Raw genomic sequence first — 19726 nt, 5'->3', positions numbered from 1 at the left:
AAATAATTCTGGGGCCGGAGAGATAGCATGGAGGTAAGGCATTTGCCTTTCATGCAGAAGGTCATCGGTTCGAATCCCAGCGTCCCATATGGTCCCCCGTGCCTGCCAGGAGCAATTTCTGAGCATGGAGCCAGGAGTAACCCCTGAGCACTGCCGGGTGTGACCCAAAAAAAAAAAAAAAAAAAAGAAAATAATTCTGATATTGACATTACCTATTTTAAAACAGCACTTTTAAATATGAGGGAAGCTTTTGTCAAGAGGTTTCAGAATTTCAAAAACAGCAAAGCGACGTTGGCCTTTGTTAAAAAAGAAACCTCTGGATGCCACTGTAACATAATTAAATTTTTCTCTCTTTAATATTGACATTGGCAACTTTGAAATGCAATTTCTGAATTTAAAAAACAAAGAACTCGAAATTTGGACGTCTTTGTGCTAATTTAGAAAGATTGGAGAAACACAAATGTGACTTAGTTTACAGCACAAGTGGTCTTCTTTGAAACACCTGGAGAAGGAAGATACGTTGATTTTTAACACCTGGAATAATATTCCTGACTCATATAATCAACTAAAAAACGCTAGCATTTGCTGTTCTTTTCTTGTTCGGGTCTACATATTTATGCGAACAATCATTTTCAAGCATGAATCTTATCAAGAGTAAATTGAGATCGTTTCATCGATGAGAACCTGGAATCGTGCCTGAAATTAAAAACAACATACAAACCTGACTTACTCAAACTATCCAAGGAAATGCAAGGCCAATATTCACATTAGTGTTTGTGACTTTGTCAGTCATTGTCAGGATGTAATTTTCTCTACACTGTAAGACAAATGTTATGGAATTTAACATTATAGAGAAATAATATTGTTCTAAACTTTTTGTTTTATAAGTTGTGTTATTTGTATCCTCCCAACCTATGTGGATACTTGTATGCAGAATATTCTCAATAAAAACTTATTGAGGGGCCGGCGAGGTGGCGCTAGAGGTAAGGTGTCTGCCTTGCAAGCGCTAGCCAAGGAAAGATCACAACTGAGGTTTGATCCCCCGGCATCCCATATGGTCCCCCCAAGCAAGGGGGAATTTCTTTTTTTTTTTTTTTTTGGTTTTTGGGCCACACCCGGTGACGCTCAGGGGTCACTCCTGGCTTGGGGGACCATATGGGATGCCGGGGGATCGAACCGAGGTCTGTCCTAGGCTAGCGCAGGCAAGGCAGGCTCCTTACCTCCAGCGCCACCGCCCGGCCCCCAAGGGGGAATTTCTGAGCGCTTAGCCAGGAGTAACCCATGAGCATCAAACGGGTGTGGCCCGAAAAACCAAAAAATAACTTATTGAAACTAAAAACAGTGTACCATCCTATGTATTTTCGGTTTTAAAAATGTGGCTCTTGGGGCCAGAGAGGTAGCATGGAGGTAAGGTATTTGCTTTTTTTTTTTTTTTTTTTTTTTGTTTTTTGGGCCACACCCGGCGGTGCTCAGGGGTTACTCCTGGCTGTCTGCTCAGAAATAGCTCCTGGCAGGCACGGGGGACCACATGGGACACCGGGATTCGAACCAACCACCTTTGGTCCTGGATCAGCTGCTTGCAAGGCAAACACCGCTGTGCTATCTCTCCGGGCCCAGGTATTTGCCTCTTATACAGAAGGTCGGTGGTTCAAATCCCGGCATCCCATATGGTCCCCTGAACCTGCGAGGAGCGATTTCTGAGCAGAGGCAGGAGTAACCCCTGAGCGCTGCCAAAACAAACACCCCAAAAACAAAACAAAAAAAAAATGTGGCTCTCAAAATAAGTTTCAATCATGGTTTTGGTGAGATTTGGCTCAGTTGAAAAAAAAAGGTTGCCTACCACTGCTCTAGACAAATAACATAGGGTAACTTACTTTGTCTTTATAGCTGTTTTTTGAAGAAGATATTATTATTCACCCTTCAGTTGAGAAACTAGGCCCAAAGAAGTTCTGAGTTGTGGGCAAAAACCTCACAGCTGGTCAAGTAGAAATTGCAAGGCACACTTAAATCCCTTCCAAATTGTCCTCTTGCTGCTATGCTATACCATAGCTATAAATAATCCAGGCAAATGTGGCTGGCAGCCAAGCTAGGGGAAGCAGGTTCAGTTTTAACCACTCACTGTGAACCAAGTGCTTAGACAGAAAACAACAAAATGGACCTGTTATACTGGTAGACCAGGGGGCTAAGAGTGAAGGTATGGGATGCATGCTGAGAACTCTGGTGGAGGGAGATCAACACGTGGTGGGAATGGTCTTAATTCAGTCACATATATGCCTGAAATATAACTGTGAAAGATTTGTAATTCACAATGGTCTCAATAAAAAAACAGCAGTTTTACTATAAAGTTAACCCCTACCTAAGGAGCTGGAAAAGCATATACATATTTTTTTTATTTTGGTTTTTGGGTCACACCCGGTGGCGCTCAGGGGTTCCTCCTGGCTATGCGCTCAAAAATCGCTCCTGGCTTGGGGGACCGACCAAATGGGACACCTGGGTATCGAATTGCACTCCTAGGCCAGTGCTTGCAAGGCAGACGCCTTATCTCTAGCGCCACTGCTCCGGCCCCAAAACTTCACAATACTTTAAAAGAAATTTAGACTTGTGATTATTTTTTAATTTACATTAAAGCTACATTTTATTTTTGAATTGGTGGCCATACCTAGCAATGCTCAATGTTTCAGTGACTTCTTGTTCTGTGCTTGAGGGACCATGTAGTATCGAGGATCAAACCAGGGCCTCATCCTACAAAGTATATGCCAGATAGCTAAGCGATCTCACTGATTGACAAAACTTTTTCTCACCGAGAATAGGCAGAAATGCTTTAGCCTATAAATACTATTTTTTATTTATTTTGGGGAAGGGGGTCATACCAGCCAATGCTCAGAGGTTGCCAGGATTCAACATGGGCCTTTCATATGCAAAGCATGCACTCAGCTTATCTCTATATCCCCCAAACACATTCATTTTTTAAAATTTGGGCCAAAGAAAAGTGACAGGAAAGGGTAGGATACTTTGCCTAAATGGGGTTCAATCCCCAGCATTTCAAATGGTCACCTGAGCACAGCCAGGAGTTAATTAATGGTGCAGAGAAAGGAGTAATCCCTTTGCTGGGTGTGGTACCAGCAAAAAACAAAACAAAATAAAACAAAATAAACTCAGAATGTCCATTCTTTGCCTGGTGGTACAGCACATTTCACGGGTAAGACTTGAATTCAACCCCTGGACTGGCAAATAAAGAAAATACTCATTCTTGGTTGTTGTTATTTGGGGGGGCGCATTGTGCACACTCTGCAGCACTCAAAACAAAACAAAAAAATATGCAGCTACCTCATAAATAAGACTATACACTGCTTTGTTCAGAACCTTACTAAGCATAACCCACTGTTTTTGGGAAAGCATTATCATGAATGGAAATGTACATGCAGAGATGTTACACAACCACTCGTATCAACTACTTCATTGTTTTCTGGGAAAACTAGATCCATGCATTTACAACAGAATGCATAACTTCCATTTCTACTTTATATCAAATTAGTTTTATATGCACTGTTATGTAACAATTCAATTCATGACGGTAATGGGGCTATATTTTATCTTTTAGAATGTTTCAATCTTTGAATCACACTTAGCAGTACTCAGGGTCATTCCTGGCAGCGCTCAGGAGACTGTAGACTGTACCAGGGGTCAAACCTGGTTTGGCTGCAGGCAAGTGAGTTCCCTGCTGTACTACTGAGAACTTTTTTTTCCCCTGAAAATCAACTGATTGGAGAGATCACACAGAGACTAAGTCACAAGCCTTGCAAGTAGCTGACCTTTCCCCACTGGGATGGGGGTGGGGGTTATAGGAAATCACACCTACCGTATGTTCTAGACATACTCCTGGCAATGCTAAGGGGATCATAGAAAGTGTGAAATTGAACCCAGGTTGCCGCAGGCAAGACAAACACCCTACCTGATGACTACATATGGCTCTGGCTCCCCCACATTTGCCCTACAGTCCCCTGAGCATAGCCAAGTGCAGTCAGTCTTAGAAACCCCAGCACCTCCAGTGGGATCCCTCCCACTGAACCTACGGCCTCCTGAGGATGAGGTAGAAAAACCCCAAAATGTAAAATAGGAAGCAATAAACGAAATAGGTGGAGACATATGACTTAAAAGTCCAGTGGTCACGAAGTACCATTTTAACAGTTGAATCATGGGCCGGGCGGTGGCGCTCGAGGTAAGGTGCCTGCCTTACCTGCGCTAGCCTAGGAGACGGACCGCGGTTCGATCCCCCGGCGTCCCATATGGTCCCCCAAGCCAGGAGCGACTTCTGAGCGCATAGCCAGGAGTAACCCCTGAGCATCACCGGGTGTGGCCCAAAAACCAAAAAAAAAAAAAAAAACAAAAAAAAACAGTTGAATCATTAAATAATTAGATGTGACCATATGCTTTCTATCTAATACACTAGCAAAATAAAATTTACTTGATCAAAGAGAAAGCCTGTTCAATGTCACGTTCTAGCTGAAAAAATGTGTGCTTACTTTTCAGAAAGTGCATGCTGAGAACAAATCAACTTATCCTTCCTGGCCTCCTTCTACCAATAAAGAAAACAGCAGAAGAGCTCTGTTAAAGGATGGGACCATGGTTTCGTCATGTCAAAAAGCCATTTACGGGGCCGAGAGATAGCACAGCAGTGTTTGCCTTTCAAGTGGATGATCCAGGAAGCACTGTGGTTTGAATCCTGGCATCCCATAAGGTCCCCCATGCCTGCCAGGAGCAACTTCTGAGTGCAAAGCCAGGAGTAGCCCGAGTGCTGCTGGGTGTGGCCCCAAACCAAACCAAACCAAGCCACTCATCACCATCCTCCACATTTCATTTATTGTCAAGCTGACAAATAATTGACATTTTTCTTACTACTTCTTTACTGTAATGAGAAATAGTTGACACATTGTTTATAGATACAACTTTTTAAAAGACTAATCAAAGTCTGGAGAGACAGTCTTGCAAGAAGCCAACCCTGGTTCCATCCAGCCCCTGCATCCCGTAAGGTGGTTCCCCCAACAATGCCAGGAGGAATTCTTGAGCATCGCCAGGTGTGTCCCCCAAGCCAAAAACAAATAGAAAGTGTTTTCTGTGCTTACATATTTTCAGGCAACCGATTTGAAATTTTATTATTTAGAGCTTATTATTTTCATTACCAAGTCAAAGAGCACAGGAGTGCCTTTTCAAATTACATGGATGTATTCATTTGAAAAATTATTGTAACTCTGGGCTTAATGTACATAAAATACAAGAATAACCATTCAATGTAAACAAAATAAAGCAATTATTAAAACATCGTATAGTAAAATAAGCCTTTTCCGTTCAATGCTACTGGCAAATGATTCCCCCTCGTTAACATTCTGCTTAAAACACAGCCAAACGGAACAAAATCTGACCAGAACCTGGCGATGCCTCCTGTTCTCTGCAATCTAATGCCGCAGGAGGAAGCAAGGTGGACTGAGCTGAAGATGCAATACCAGGACCAGGAATCCCACAGTCAGTCCTGATGTTAAATGCTATTTTCCCTGTTCATTAGTTCACACCTAAAAATTCAGCCTATCCGATTGAGTTCTCAAATCACACCCCTCCAATAAATATTAGGAACAAATCAAGGATCAGAGTTGCATTTTCAACTGCATTTTATCTGTTACTGTAGCATTCATTGTCTTTTTAAAAATCGATCATGCATGCAAAGGTTCTCTTGTGTGGGACACTGCTTTCACAAGTGTAGGATCTCCAGCAAGTTAAAAAAAAAATGATCAAGGTCCTTCAGGTGGGCAGTTCTTGCCTCCTTCAGAGCACTTTAAAGCAGTATGTGCGATCCAACAGAGATAGGGAAGACCATCTGTAATAAATTACCACCTTAATTGTAGAGCATTTCTAAAAAGAAAACTGACAGGATGAGAAATCGTGCTTCTGGCAAGTCCAGAGGACCACTGCGCTGGCCTTGACCTTCGGGGAAGCTTCAATGCCAGGAGTGTTCTAGCATCTCTTTTGCAGCACATCTGCTAAGATCCACCGGGGGAGTCCGAGGAGCTGCACCTGGAAACTCTGCTCCAGGCTCACTTGCCAATTCTCTGTACCACCCAGTCCTGCTGGCAGAGGGGGCAGCGGTTGTTCTGTTTCACCCACAGGGACATGCAACAGTTATGGAAGGAATGATTGCATTCTCCCCAGACCACTGTAAGAAAGGACATACAGAATATTGGGTATTACAAGACTGAAACAAAGGAACTCAAAACGACTTAAGAGTCTGTGTTAGAAGCCATCTGTTCTGGGCTGAAGCAATAGTACAATAGGCAGGGCATTTGCCTTGCACGCGCAGACCGGGGTTCCATCCCCAGGATCCCATTTGGTCCCCTGAGTATCACCGGGAGTAATTCCTAAGGATAGGGCCAGGAATCACACCTGAGCCCACTGGGTGTTACCCTTACCACTAAAAAAAGAAACCATCAATTCAAGGCAGTTAGCCAAAACATGTGTGTTGTTTTGTTAATGCCCTGTAAAAAAATAAAAGTTAAAAAAATAAAAAATAGGGGCCGGGCGGTGGCGCTGAAGGTAAGGTGCCTGCCTTGCCTGCGCTAGCCTTGGACGGACCGCGGTTCGATCCCCCGGTGTCCCATATGGTCCCCCAAGCCAGGAGCAACTTCTGAGCACATTGCCAGGAGTAACCCCTGAGCGTTACCGGGTGTGGCCCAAAAACCCAAAAAAAAAAAAATAAATAAATAAATAAAAAATAAAAACCAGGGGCCAGAGAAATAGCACAGCAGTAAGGTGTGTTTGCCTTGGATGCTGCCAACTCAGGACGAACGAGGGGGCATCCCATACGGTCCTCCGAGCTTGCCAGGAACTATTTCTGAAGCACAGAGCCAGGAGTAAGCCCCCACCCCCCACCCCAGAAAGTTAAAAAAAAGAAAAGCCACTTGTATAAATGAGATGGAAGAAGTGGGAGAAGGCACTGGGCTTGTTCTGGAGAGTGGGGTTGCTATGTGCGCACTGGCCCCCAACTACCACATAACTCTCCCTGCAGTCTTTCCAACGTGGCAAGATGAAAAGGACTTGAGCTCCCGGAGATACCAGGCTTTTCTGCTTACATTCAGAACTTAAGCTCCTTTTAGGCTTTATTTTATTAAAAAAAATCTTTCCCGGGGCCGGGTAGGTGGCGCTGGAGGTAAGGTGTCTGCCTTGCAAGCGCTAGCCAAGGAAGGACCGCGGTTCGATCCCCCGGCGTCCCATATGGTCCCCCCATGCCAGGGGCGATTTCTGAGCACATAGCCAGGAGTAACCCCTGAGCGTCAAACGGGTGTGGCCCAAAAACCAAAAAAAAAAAAAAAAAAAAAAAATCTTTCCCTTTCTTATTTGTCAAGATGGAGCTGAAGAGGTTTTCTTTTCTTTTTTTTTTGGGGGGGTCACACCCGGCAATGCTCAGGGGTTATTCCTGGCTCCATGCTCAGAAATTACTCCTGGCAAGCACGGGAGACCATATGGGACGCTGGGATTTAAACCGATGACCTTCTGCATGAAAGGCAAACACCTTACCTCCATGCTATCTCTCCAGCCCCTGAAGAGGTTTTCACCCATAGGATACTTTTAGAAATAGGTGAAGTGACTATACTGTCAGTGTGTTATCTCCTGACTTGTACTCTGAACATAGTAGATCTTAGCACTGTGCTAAATCACCAAGAAGCGCTGCAATTCCTTACATAACAAGCAGAAAAAAACAATCAAACTTCTGTAGTGGTCAGCTAGAAACTGAAGTATCCTGTGATACAAGAAATCTGGCCCAGATTTGGTCATGGTCACCAACTTAATATATAGTGGGAGGTAGGGGAACCGGGGAGGGCTGTGCCACACCGGACTGTGTTCAGGACTGACCCCAGGCTCTGTGCTCGGTGGACCACATGCAAAGCCAGGGTCAGCTGCACACAGTAATAAATGCCTTAGCCCTTGGACTCTATCTCCAGTTCCTAAACTAAGATTAAAAAAACAAACAAAAAAACAACTGAGGTACCAAAGTGATAGTACAACAGATAGGTTGCTTACACAGTGTATGGGGCTGACCTACGTTCAATCATCAGCATCCCATATGGTTCATGAATGATGCCAAGAGTAAGCATTGCCTGAGCACAGAGCCAGGAATAGCCCCTGAGCACCGGCGGGTGTGCCCCCCCAAACAAAGAAAAGAGGGAGAGGTATATCCAGCAGTACTCATGGAACTATATGGGGGTGCTAGAGACAGGACTCAGGTCAGCTACATGCAGAGCAAGAGCCCAGTTTGCTGTACTATACTGTTCCAGGCCCTCATTTTTCAGTATGCAATCTCTATTCCTTAAAAAACAAAAACAAAAAAAAAAAACCTGAGGCTTAAAATTTTCTACTAAAATTGAAAAATACTGTAACCTAATAAAATATTAAATAACAAAGATTTTAACAAAACACTACCAAACATTAAGACAAATCTTAGAAGGCTTAGCAAATTCCTTGCCTTTTTTTAAACATGTATTTATTTATTAGTTTTGTGTTTTGGTTTTTGGACCACATCCGGTGACACTCAGGAGTTACTCCTGGCTATGTGCTCAGAAATGGCTCCTGGCTCAGGGGAGCATATGGGACGCCAGGGATGGAACCCAGGTCGGTTCTGGGTTAGTCACGTGCAAGGCAAATGCCCTACTGCTGTGCCATCGTTCCAGCCCCTCTTTATTTTCTTTTAACGAAAGAGAATTACCATGACTATTTTGATTATCAAAATATTTTGTATACATGCTGAAAAGGTAATCAATTCTTAATTTATAAGCAGTAAGATTTGTAGACTAATTCCTTCAGTCCTTTGGGAAACCAACACATTTCATATTAATACTAGATCACTGCTTTACAGTTTATGTTTGTATATTGATAAAGTCAATCTTAATTGCAAATTCAAACATCCCTGCTGAGAGAAAACCGTCCCTTGGAAAAGCAAGAGAATGAAATGACAACATACCAACACAATCCTCTTGTTTGTTTTCAGCTTGACATCTAAGACAGGCATCTGAAAGTAAACGAACAGCGACTCATTCTGATGCTCAAAAGCAATTTTTCAAACCCAGACACTTCAAAGCCAAATAAAAGCCCAAAGGGCCTGGGATGGGGATAAAAGAGCCAAAGTCTTAACTTCTCATCAAAGATAACCGTGTGCGCCGAATAAAGGGCCTCTTGTTGGCTTATTTAGGATCAGCGGCAATTTCACGAGGTTATCCATCCTCATGGCTTTTTACAAAATGTCCCAAGAGTGGGGGTCATGGCAAAAAATCAGGGCATTCTCTAAACAAATGTTTCATAAGCTCACAGGCACTCCTGCAGACAAATCTTTTAAGACTCTATTTTACTTTATTTTATTTTGGTTTTGGGGCCACACCTGGCGGCATCCAGGGGTTTTTCCTGGCTCTGCGCTCAGAAATCGCTCCTGGCAAGCTCGGGGGACCAAATGGGATGCTGAGGACCAAACCTGGGACCTTCTGGGTCATCTGTGTGCAAGGCAAACACCCTACTGCTATGCTATCCCTCCAACTCCGAGACGCTATTTTATTTTGGGTCACACCAAGGGGTGTTCAGGGGAGATTCCTGGTTCTGAGCTCAGAAATCGCTCCTGGCAGGCTCGAGGGACCATATGGGATGCTGGGAACCAAACCCAGGGCTGTTCCTGGTCGGCTGCATGCAAGGCAAAAGCCCCACAGCTGTGCTACTGCTCAGGTCCCACCAATACCCTGGTTGTTTTTTTTATTATTATTTATTTATATATTGGTTTGGGGACCACACCCAGCGGTGCTCAGGGGCAACTCCTGGCCCAGCATTCAGAAATCACTCCTGGCAGGCTGGGGGACCATATGGGATGCTGGGAATCAAAACTAGGTCCCTCCCGGGTAGGCCGCATACAAGGCAAACATCCTACAGCTGTGCTATTTCTCTGGCCCCCACCAAGATCCTATTTTAAAGAAGCCATGTATTATCAGTTTATAAGCAGATCCATTAAAAATTTTCTACTTTTTTTGGTTTGTTTTTAGGCATAAGCATATCCTAAGCATACCTAAGGATCCTTCTCAGCAGTGCTCTAGAGCCATAAGTGGTACTGGGATGAATTTCTGTTGGCTGCATAGAAGGCAGGAGACCTACCCACTATACTATCTCTCTGGACCTAAGAATTACTGAGAAGTGCCACAAAGACATGAGTAACAAAACCTAACTGGGAGGAGATGGAATGGGAAGTTGTTGGGTTTTTTTTTTGTTTGTTTGTTTTTTACCAAATATGTTCTTAAATTTCTGAACTAAGTTAGCATGGATAAAATTGGGGCTAGAGGTAGTGTAGTATAAAGTAGTACAGTGGTAGGCTATTTTCACATTTGACCCAGGTTGGATCCCTAGTAGCTCATATCCTTAGCACCACCATTAGTAATTGCTGAGTACTGAGCCAGGAGTAACCCATAACCCGGAGCATTGCTGGATGCCTCGGCCCCAAAAACAAACAAAGACACACAATTCGTTTTGTTTTCGTATTTTTGGCCACACACACAAATTCGTTTTTTGTTTTGTTTTGTTTTTTATTTTCCGGCCACATCCGGTGACACTAAAGGGTTACTCCTAGCTATGCGCTCAGAAATTGCTCGTGGCTTGGGACCATATGGGACGCAGGGAGATCGAACCCCGGTCCATCCTAGGCTGGCGCTCACAAGGTAGACACCTACGGCTCCTGCCACCACTCTGGCTCCCAAGAATAAAAATTTAAATTAAAAATTAACTTTAGAATTCTCAAAGTATGAATCTTGACCAATAATGGCAAAAATAATTTTAGGAGCCGGAAAGATAATACAGCAGGTAGAGTGCTTGTCAAGAACCCAACTAGCCTCGGTGGCTCCCTGAATCTGTCAGGAGTGTGCCCTGAGCACAACTGGGAGTGGCCCCAAACCTAAACAAACAAAGCAACACTGAATAAACTGGTCAGGACTCAGTATTAGGAAAGAAAACCCTAAGGAGAATTCTGGAATTTTCCAAAATTTAACCTGCACATTTAGAAGTGGTGGTGGTGGTAACCAAACAGATTTTCTCACTACTAGCTGGTAGAGGAGTCAAAGGTGGGTAGAAAGAATCCAACTCACAAATGCTGCGTTTCACACAAACAGGAACAAAGAAATGTGGGAAGAAGGGTTCAAGGAACATGTGGGAAGCCAGCCTGCTCCTCTCAGCACCCAAAAACCCTTCAAAAATACCCCATTCTGGCTGGATGGGCAAAGACTAGCCTCTCAGTGCCTCCAAAGCTCTGCTCAATGCCAGGCACTAAGCACTGATAAGTTCGGGGATTACACACACACACACCCCAATGACTCCAAGAGGCAGAAACCATGCAAAAGAAAGGGGTTTTATTATACAAGCACATGTAGGGGCTCTCAACGTGGCCTAACATAAGCCAGAGGATGAGGGCCCGAACCAGATTTAACAAGCCTTTATATAGCTTTTCAGACAGTGGAAAATTACAGTAGGGTGGTCCATTTCAGGGAGTACGTGACACTTTTGCTCAGTTACATTTTTGCAAGATTTAGATAACCACAGTCACAAGGTTTGCAACAGTTAAAATGTATCTTTTTGGTCAAGGGCAAGTTCTTGGGATTTAAGAAGGGGTGGGGTCCAGGGCATCAAGGGCGAGTCCTCGGGAAGCTGCAGAGAAAATTTATTTTATTTCTTTTACCTTTCAGCACCCGGCAATGCAGTTGCTGGAGACTAATGGGGCTCGGCACCAAAGCATTAAAGCTGAAGATCACAACAGCCAAGTCAGAAAGAGCCTCTAGAAAGCGAGGCTGCAAGTCCACCCGAGCACCAGCAAAAACCTCACACCGGATGTCAGTTCAGCTCAGGGAGAGGGGATGGGCAAACTCAGAAACATTTTGGGACATGAGATGGAGTTCAAAAACTAAGGGAAAGGGATCAAGGGGAATCATTTAGTGGACTTAGAATATAGAGCACCAAAAACGGAGTTCAATCAGTTTGCTCTTTCAAGCCTAGGTTCCCCTTGAACTTGTATCTGTTTTCTTTTCCCACACTGGAGAGGCCCATGTCCTCTCTTAAAAACCAGCTCTCCTCTTTCTCTCCCCTCACATCTTTCTAAGTAGTTGTCTTCTATAAAAAAAATATCGCAATCCATCGCATCAAATCAAGTGCACTTAGTTTCCAGTCATCTTGTAGAGGGGTGGTGCTTCAGCTCAGTCCACAAATCAGGGCTGAGCTACAGAGGTAGGCGACTGAACGATTTAACCCACAATGTTCTGCACTTTGTATGAGACCCACAGCAGTGATGATATCTGCGGACTCAGTGATGATGACAATGTCTATGCTGATACCCTCACATCAGATACAGCTGAAGTTCTGTTTGGATATACAGATGAGGAGGAGGAGGAATCCAGTTTTGAAGGATTTTAACCTTTGTGATTTAGCTTAATTGCCTGTTAAGCTATGGTTTTCTGCACTTTATTTAAAGTCTTAAAGTTATTGTTGTTAGTTTACACTTTAGCAATAAATATTGAAAAATATTTAACCTACGGATTCCTCAATTATTGTAATTGTTTCGGGTATGTTTTTATTTTGAAATTTAGCAGTGGCTGCTCCATTTTCCATCTCGGCTTATACTCGAGTCACTAAACTTTCCCAGTTTTTAGGGTAAAATTAAAGAGGCCTGCTTATACTCGAACAAAACTGCACGCAGCTGCGGGGAGGGCTGTATATGGATGGGCCCAAATAGGGCCAGGAGCAAGCCCAGCGCACCACCCAAAATACAAAACAAAGAGAGGTGAGAGAGAAAGAGAGTCAAGTACATTCTTTTATTTCTAATGGTGTTTAAAATTCATTCCTCAGGGCCAGAGAGATAGCACAGCTGTAGGGCGTTTGCCTAGCATGCAAACCCAGGACGGACCTGGGTTCGATTCCAGGCATCCCATATGGTCCTCAGAGCCTGCCAGGAACGACTTCTGAGCGCAGAGCCAAGAGTAATCCCTGAGCGCCACCGGGTGTGGCCCCAAAACAACAAAAAATTAAAATAAAATAAAATTCACCCCTCAAAATGGGGAAATCGATCTTTTCTTAACTTATGGCTCTGATTTTTTAGAGCAAGACACTAAGATTGAAAAGTACAAAACCGGGCCAGAGAGATAGCATGAAGGTAAGGCATTTTGCCTTGCATGCAGAAGGTCGGTGGTTCGAATCCAGGCATCCCATAAGGTCCCCTGAGCCTTTCAGGAGCGATTTCTGAGCGTAGAACCAGGAGGAACCCCTGAACGCTGCCGGGTGTGACCCAAAAACCAAAAACCAAAAAAAAAGAGAGAAAGAGAGAGAGAGAGAGAGAGAGAGAGAGAGAGAGAGAGAGAGAGAGAGAGAAAGAAAAGCACAAAGCCCTCCGTTTCTTCGATGTCCCGAAATCTCTTAAAGAGATGCTCACAGAAGTTTTCAAACCCTTACTTTAAGGATGAAATCTGCATTAACACAGCGCCCGGGTTCGAGGGTGGTTTGAGATCTTTTTGTTTGTTTGTTTGTTTTTGGTTTTTGGGTCACACCCGGCATTGCTCAGGGGCTACTCCTGGCTGTCTGCTCAGAAATAGCTCCTGGCAGGCACGGGGGACCCTATGGGACACCGGGATTCGAACCAACCACCTTGGGTCCTGGATCGGCTGCTTGCAAGGCAAACGCCGCTGTGCTAATCTCTCCGGGCCCTGGTTTGAGATCTTAAAACAGAAACTAGGTGAGACCCAAGAGGATGGGGCTGTTTGCAAAAGGCCCTGGAAGCGACCCGGCTGGGTCCCAGATGCCAGACCAGAGGCCCTTCCCCGAGAAGGCCAGCCAAGCCGGGCGGGGGCAAGTGGAGCCTCGGGGTGCCAAGGAAGAAGGAAGGCCGGGTCTGGGGTGCTCAGTGAAGTCGCACGAAAGCGCCACGCGTCTTCTGGGCGGACACACCCAAGGACGGGCCTCGCGGGACCCGGCCCGGGCGCATCCCTGATCCCTGGCGCAGCGAGTTGCAGACCCGGGGCCCCTTTGCAGGCCCAGGCCCAGGCCCGGGCGCCCCGGGCCCGCGCTTGCGCTTACCCATGACCTGGACCCGGCAGATGGCGCACGTGTCGCACTCCACGTCCCAGCTCCACATGGCCACCGCGTTCCACTTCTTGAGCGAGAACATCTTGTCGCCGCCCGCCTTGGAGCCCGCGCCGCCCGCGTGCGACGCCAGCAGCGCGCACGGCTCCTCGCCGTCCTCCGCGTCGGCCATGGCGACGGGCTCGACGTTACCGGCGGCGACGGCGGCTCCGCAGCGCCACCTGCAGGCCGCGGGTCCACCCCGCGCTGAGCCCGGGGGTCGCGCGCGTTGATGGCGTCACATCCGGCCCACGCCCCGCCCCCTCTTAGGCCAGGCCGCTCGTGATTGGCTGTATTGTTTATGCGTCACATCCGGCTGTCGCCCCGGCTCGCTCATGCTCAAAGCCCAGGCCGTGCACGATTGGCTGACGTTTTTGATAGCGTCACATCCGGCCAGCGTTCCGCCCCGCTTAGGCCACGTCTGTTGCTACTGGCTGGCATCTCTTATTCGTCACATCCGGTTGTCGCCCCGCCCCGCTCAGGTTTAGGCCCAGGCCGCTCGCGATTGGCTGCCACCGCCTGGGGACTGTGACGTCATCACGCACGGCCGTCGCGTCGCCTCGCTCGCCCCGACTGCCCCGAGCTGTCAGAGTCCACCTGTCTCCTGCTGTGGTGTGCTGAGGCCGTGGGATGTGGCAATCGCGGGACCCCGAGAGGCAGACAATAAGCTCAGGCGCTTATTAACTTTTTTTAAATAGCTCAATATACTCCAGACCCTGGCTGGACCAGTAGCTGCATGCAGGGGTATACCCCTGGTATGGCCCTGGCCCTGGTGGTCATCTGTACCTGTGGGGTGCAGCCATCCTTGGCCCATACTGAGTCTTCTGGCATTGCAAGTCTTGATACTCATGAGCAACCCCCCCCAAATAATGCCTAGAAATATTATTAATACTTCAAAGAGACTTATTTAGTAGGAGACAACAATAGACAAGTGATACTATCTACGTGTGTAGCATATGATATATGCTATCTGTGTTTGTTTAAGTTTTGGGGCCACACCCGGTGGTACTCAGGGTTTACTCTTGGTTCTGCACTCAGTAATTGCTCCTGGCAAGCTCGGGGAACCATATGGGATGCTGGGGATTGAACCCAGGTTCGTACCAGGTTGGCAGCATGCAAGACAAACACCCTATCGCTATGCTATCACTCCAGCCCCTCTATCTTGTGCTTTTAATAGAAGAATTGTACTTGTTTAGGGCCAGAGCGATAGGAAAGCCAGTAGGACATTTGCCTTGCACAGCTGACCCGAGTTGTAAGATTTGTAAGATCCTCAACATCAAACAAACAAAAAGACAGAATTGTACTTGTTTATTTATTTTGGTTTGGGGGCCACACTCAGCAATATTCAGGACTGTTGGTTCTTTCTATGCACAGAGGTCACACTCCTGGCAGTGCTGGGGATCAAACCAGATTCAACCAAATGCAAAGCCAGTGCTTTAATATCTATATTATCTTTTTGGTCCAAGATTAAAAAAATTAAATATAGTGGTTCATCTTAACAGTAATTGGCCTGGATAGATAGTTCCTAGGGTGAAACACTTACTTGCATATGGAAGACCCAGCTCATTACCTGGCACAGAATGATTCCCTCAGCATTGCCAGGGCCCTATCCTTCCTTTTATTTGGGGGAGGAAGGTATGGGCCAGACCACAGTGTGCCTGGGGCTCACTCTTGGCTCTGTGCTCAGGGCTCACTTCTAAGGGTTTGGGGACCATATAGGGTGTTGTGGATCAAACTAGGGTCAGCTGCATATAAGACAAGCCACCTGAATCCTAATGCTATCTTTTCAACCACCCCTTTAAAAAAGTGAGAAACCATTTGTAAGATGGGACTGGCTAAAAACTCTAAACAAAGGCGTTTTCCCAACTTCATCTTTCCCTAACCCTCTTCTTTTGGCATGTAAAAGCCCACCTCGAGTACTTGACCTTCCCTTTCCTGGTATGGGGAATTGGTTTGCATAAAGAAAGGAGTTTTGGCTTTCAGCTGGGGCAGAGGGAGTACGAGGCAGAGAGACCAAGAAGTGAAATGCTGACTGACTCCAATAACTCTTTTCTGACTGCTTGGTATATTATTTCTTCGCTGCTACCCTGCTTCATTACACTCATCCACCTTAAGGGGTTAGAAATACTGCATTTGCGGTGATGTCACAATTTTTGGATACAATGATTGATGCTACAAGTGAAGTGACATCATTTGCAAAACTCCAATGTGTACACTCACAAGAGATAGTGGAAAAAAGACAAGTAACTGGAATATTGTTAGCCAACTAGTTTTGACCCCCTTGGCACTAGAAAGTATAATAGGAACTTCTGGAAGCAACTTGAAAGCCTTTGGTTTAAGTTTACCTTCTTATGTGCAGAAGAAAAGAGAAGAAGAGTCATGGTCAATTTAACAAAGAAAACATTGCTGCTTATATTCGGCTTTTTATACCAAGATTCTTCTGTGGCTAGCCATGAATCAGACTATTCATTATGTTTTTCCCAAGTAAAGCCAGACAACATCTCTATATAAAGATCAGAGGTCTGGAGGGGTGGAGAGGGCTCTCATGACTGGAGCACATGCTTTGCCTGCAGGAGGCCCAGGTTTCATCCCTGGCACCACATGGTCCCTTATGCACAACTAAGAGTTGCCCAGATCACAGAGCAGGAAGCAACCCCTAAGCACTGATGGATGTGGTCCAAAAACAGAACAGAGTGGGAGGGATGGAGAGAGGAAAGAAGGAAGAAAGGAGGGAGGGAAAGAAGGAAATAGGGAGGGAAGGAAGAAGGGAGGAAAAATCAGAATGCCAAGTTTGTGGGGAATCTAAGGAGAGGTCAGATTTGATCAAGTGGTGGAGTCCTAGTGTCTCAGGTTCAGAATCTGGCCTTTCTCACCTTTTTTATTTTTCCCCTTCTAGTTTTTGAGCCGCACCTGGCAGTGGTCAGGAGCTAATTTTGGCTTAGTGGGGGATGAGGCAGAAGCCACCCCAGGCAGTGCTAAGGGAACCAGGGAGGTGACCTTTCAAGGAAGTGAGAAGGTAGGTGGTGAAGCTGAAAGAGGAGCAAAGTGAGCAAAGCTCTTGGGGCTGGGAGCCAGAGCAGAGCTGAAGCAGTTGCATCTACTAAAGTTGCTAAATTCATAAGGTAGCTGAAAATTCCTCCATCATATAAAACACATGTTCATCTTGAGCCACCACACACCTAAAATCAAGATGGCTATAAATACTCATATGCTAGAATAAAGAAGCTGAAACCAGATGAGGATAGAAGGTGCCCATTGGTGAGATTGTACAAAGAGAAAAGGAGGGAAACACGGGTGAAAGGATGGAAGGCAAGGAACTGGGAAGGATGAGGAACATTGCCTGATCCTGTTGCCATCACATCTCTGACAAATGTTCTTAATTCCTCTTGTTTCTCCTCTCCAATCTAACCTCAGAGGCTGATTTTCCTCCAATTCTTTTTCTTTTTTTTTTTTTTTTTTTTTTTTTTTTTTTTTTTTTTTTTTTTTTTTTTTTTTGTTTTTTTTTTTTTTTTTTTTTTTTTTTTTTTGTTTTTTTGTTTTTTTTTTGTTTTTGGGCCACACCCGGTAACGCTCAGGGGTTACTCCTGGCTATGTGCTCAGAAGTTGCTCCTGGCTTGGGGGACCATATGGGACACGGGGGGATCGAACCGCGGTCCGTCCAAGGCTAGCGAAGGCAAGGCAGGCACCTTACCTTTAGCGCCACCGCCCGGCCCCAGCTCCAATTCTTTTTCTATTTGGCACTGTCTTTGCTCAAAATTGTTCTGCAACCCTTCAGTAGTATCAGGAAAAAAGCTGAATGTCCCTGCTGGTGATTACATCCCCAAGCACTCTCTTCAAGACCCTGATCCAAGTCTCTATCACCCAAACACTTCTAAAATGTCCTTTCTCTCCCCGCCCCCCCCATTACTTTTTTGTTTTTTTGTTTTTGTTTTTGTTTTTGGGTCACCCGGCAGCGCTCAGGGGTTAATCCTGGCTCTATGCTCAGAAATCACTCCTGTTAGGCTCAGGGGACCATATGGGATGCTGGGACCACAACCAGCAGTGTTCAGGAGTTATTCTGATTTTGAACTTAGGAGTGACACCAAAACAAAACACAAAATAAGACAAAGAGCAGGCATAATCTAATGTAACTTTCCAGTACATTGTGTATAGAAAGAACAGTGAAAGTTGTTTTGTTTTCTTAGGAGGGAGGGTTTGGGCTATGTATACTGTTTGGTGCTCAGGGGCTCTGTGGTCAGGAGTGGCACTGGTGGTGCTTAGGGGATTTTTGGTGCCAGGGTTTTGAATTGGTGTTGGTGAGATCCAAACAAGGCAAGCACTATCTCTATAGCCCTTGATGTGTGTGTGTGTGTGTGTGTGTGTGTGTGTGTGTGTGTGTGTGTGTGTGTGTGTGTGTGTGTATGATAGAAAAATATAAAGGTTTTAAGTCTTTTTTTTTTTTTTTTGGTTTTGGGCCACACCCGGTGACGCTCAGGGTTTACTCCTAGCTATGTGCTCAGAAATTGCTCCTGGCAGGCCTGGGGGATGATATGGGACGCCCCAGGCCTGTCCTGGGTTAGCCTAAAGCAAGGCAAACACCCTACCGCTGTGCTATTGCTCCAGCTCCTTAAGTCATTTGTTCTTTTCTATTCTCTGGTGTAGCTCTCCCAAATGAAATGATGAAAACCTTCTAACATTAACTAGCACAGCAAACACTGGTGCCACTAATATACCTTTAGAGCACATTCTAAGAAAAAGGAACTGGCTTAAAATGATTGATGAGCTTCATCTCATTCCATGTCCAGGAAATGAGATAGGTGCCATTCTTGTCTGTGTCTCATAGAAGGAGAAACTGAAGCACAGGAAGGCTTTCTGACTTGCTAAGTCACACATTTGGCAAGCAACAGGTTCCCAAGACATGTGGTTTCTTTAGTTCCCCACCACACATTTTCACCTCTGCACATTTCAATGATGTATGAAATGCTACTCATTCAACACGTTACTGACCACACCCCTTGTCCACTTCCCATGGAACTGTCTGTGATCTGAATGGGGAACATGGAGGCAGGAGCAATCAGAAGTTTCCCCATTTTGAGGGGCTGGAGTGATAGTACAGTGGATACATACAGTGGGTAAGGTGCTTGCCATGCATGCAACCAACCTAGGTTCAATCCCTGGCACCCCATATGGTCCATTGAACCCACCTGGAGTGACCCCCAAATGCAGAACCAGGCATCAGACCTGAGCTCTGTTGGGTGTGACTCCAAAATAAATAGTTGCCCCATTTGGAGACTCTCACTAGTTGTAGGGATGTTGTCTTTAGGAAGTGGTTTTTTATTTGCAAACTTTCCAATTGTTCCCAAAAGGAAACATTTATGAGAATTGACTCGTTCTCAGATACAGATTATGATTTCCTTCTAATTATATAAATAGCACAGGTGTAAAAGAAGAATGCCAATTTTTTTTTTACTAAGACATGGGTCTTAGTAACTGTGAAACCCACAGTTTAGAGAGAATAACAAGGGTGATGAGGTTAGCACTACTTAGAACTTTCATAAAATATTCCTAGCAGTTTAGAATT

The 19726-nt window shown here is 45.3% G+C and overlaps 1 protein-coding gene across 2 annotated transcripts; it reads right to left on the bottom strand.

Annotated features, from left to right (window-relative positions):
* Positions 1-5126: 5126 nt before the first annotated feature.
* On the bottom strand, positions 5127-14329 carry RNF7 (ring finger protein 7). Of its 2 annotated transcripts, none has more exons than XM_049785374.1 (3): positions 14122-14329; positions 9005-9052; positions 5127-6205 (listed from the first exon to the last, which is right to left on the bottom strand). In XM_049785374.1, the coding sequence occupies exons 1-3, from the start codon at positions 14297-14299 to the stop codon at positions 6087-6089; spliced, it is 345 nt and encodes a 114-aa protein (XP_049641331.1). In that variant the 5' UTR covers positions 14300-14329; the 3' UTR covers positions 5127-6086. The 2 variants fall into 2 exon arrangements, with proteins under 2 accessions (XP_049641331.1, XP_049641332.1); XM_049785375.1 differs by having other exon boundaries at positions 6149-6205; positions 14129-14329.
* Positions 14330-19726: the final 5397 nt, after the last annotated feature.

The sequence above is a fragment of the Suncus etruscus genome, chromosome 13 (assembly GCF_024139225.1).
Source record: "Suncus etruscus isolate mSunEtr1 chromosome 13, mSunEtr1.pri.cur, whole genome shotgun sequence".
Classification (NCBI taxonomy): domain Eukaryota; kingdom Metazoa; phylum Chordata; class Mammalia; order Eulipotyphla; family Soricidae; genus Suncus; species Suncus etruscus.
The sequence above is the reverse complement of the archived record's forward strand: the minus strand, read 5'-3'. Positions and strand labels throughout refer to the sequence as shown.

Bases quoted from the DNA above. Each gene is read 5' to 3' on its own strand.
- RNF7 (XM_049785374.1), bottom strand. From the start codon at position 14,299: ATGGCCGACGCGGAGGACGGCGAGGAGCCGTGCGCGCTGCTGGCGTCG. The intron at 9,053-14,121 runs GTAAGCGCAAGC...GTTTACTTTCAG, and splicing joins CTGCCGGGTCCAGGTCATGG to ATGCCTGTCTTAGATGTCAA. The intron at 6,206-9,004 runs GTATGTTGTCAT...CCTTTCTTACAG, and splicing joins CAAACAAGAGGATTGTGTTG to TGGTCTGGGGAGAATGCAAT.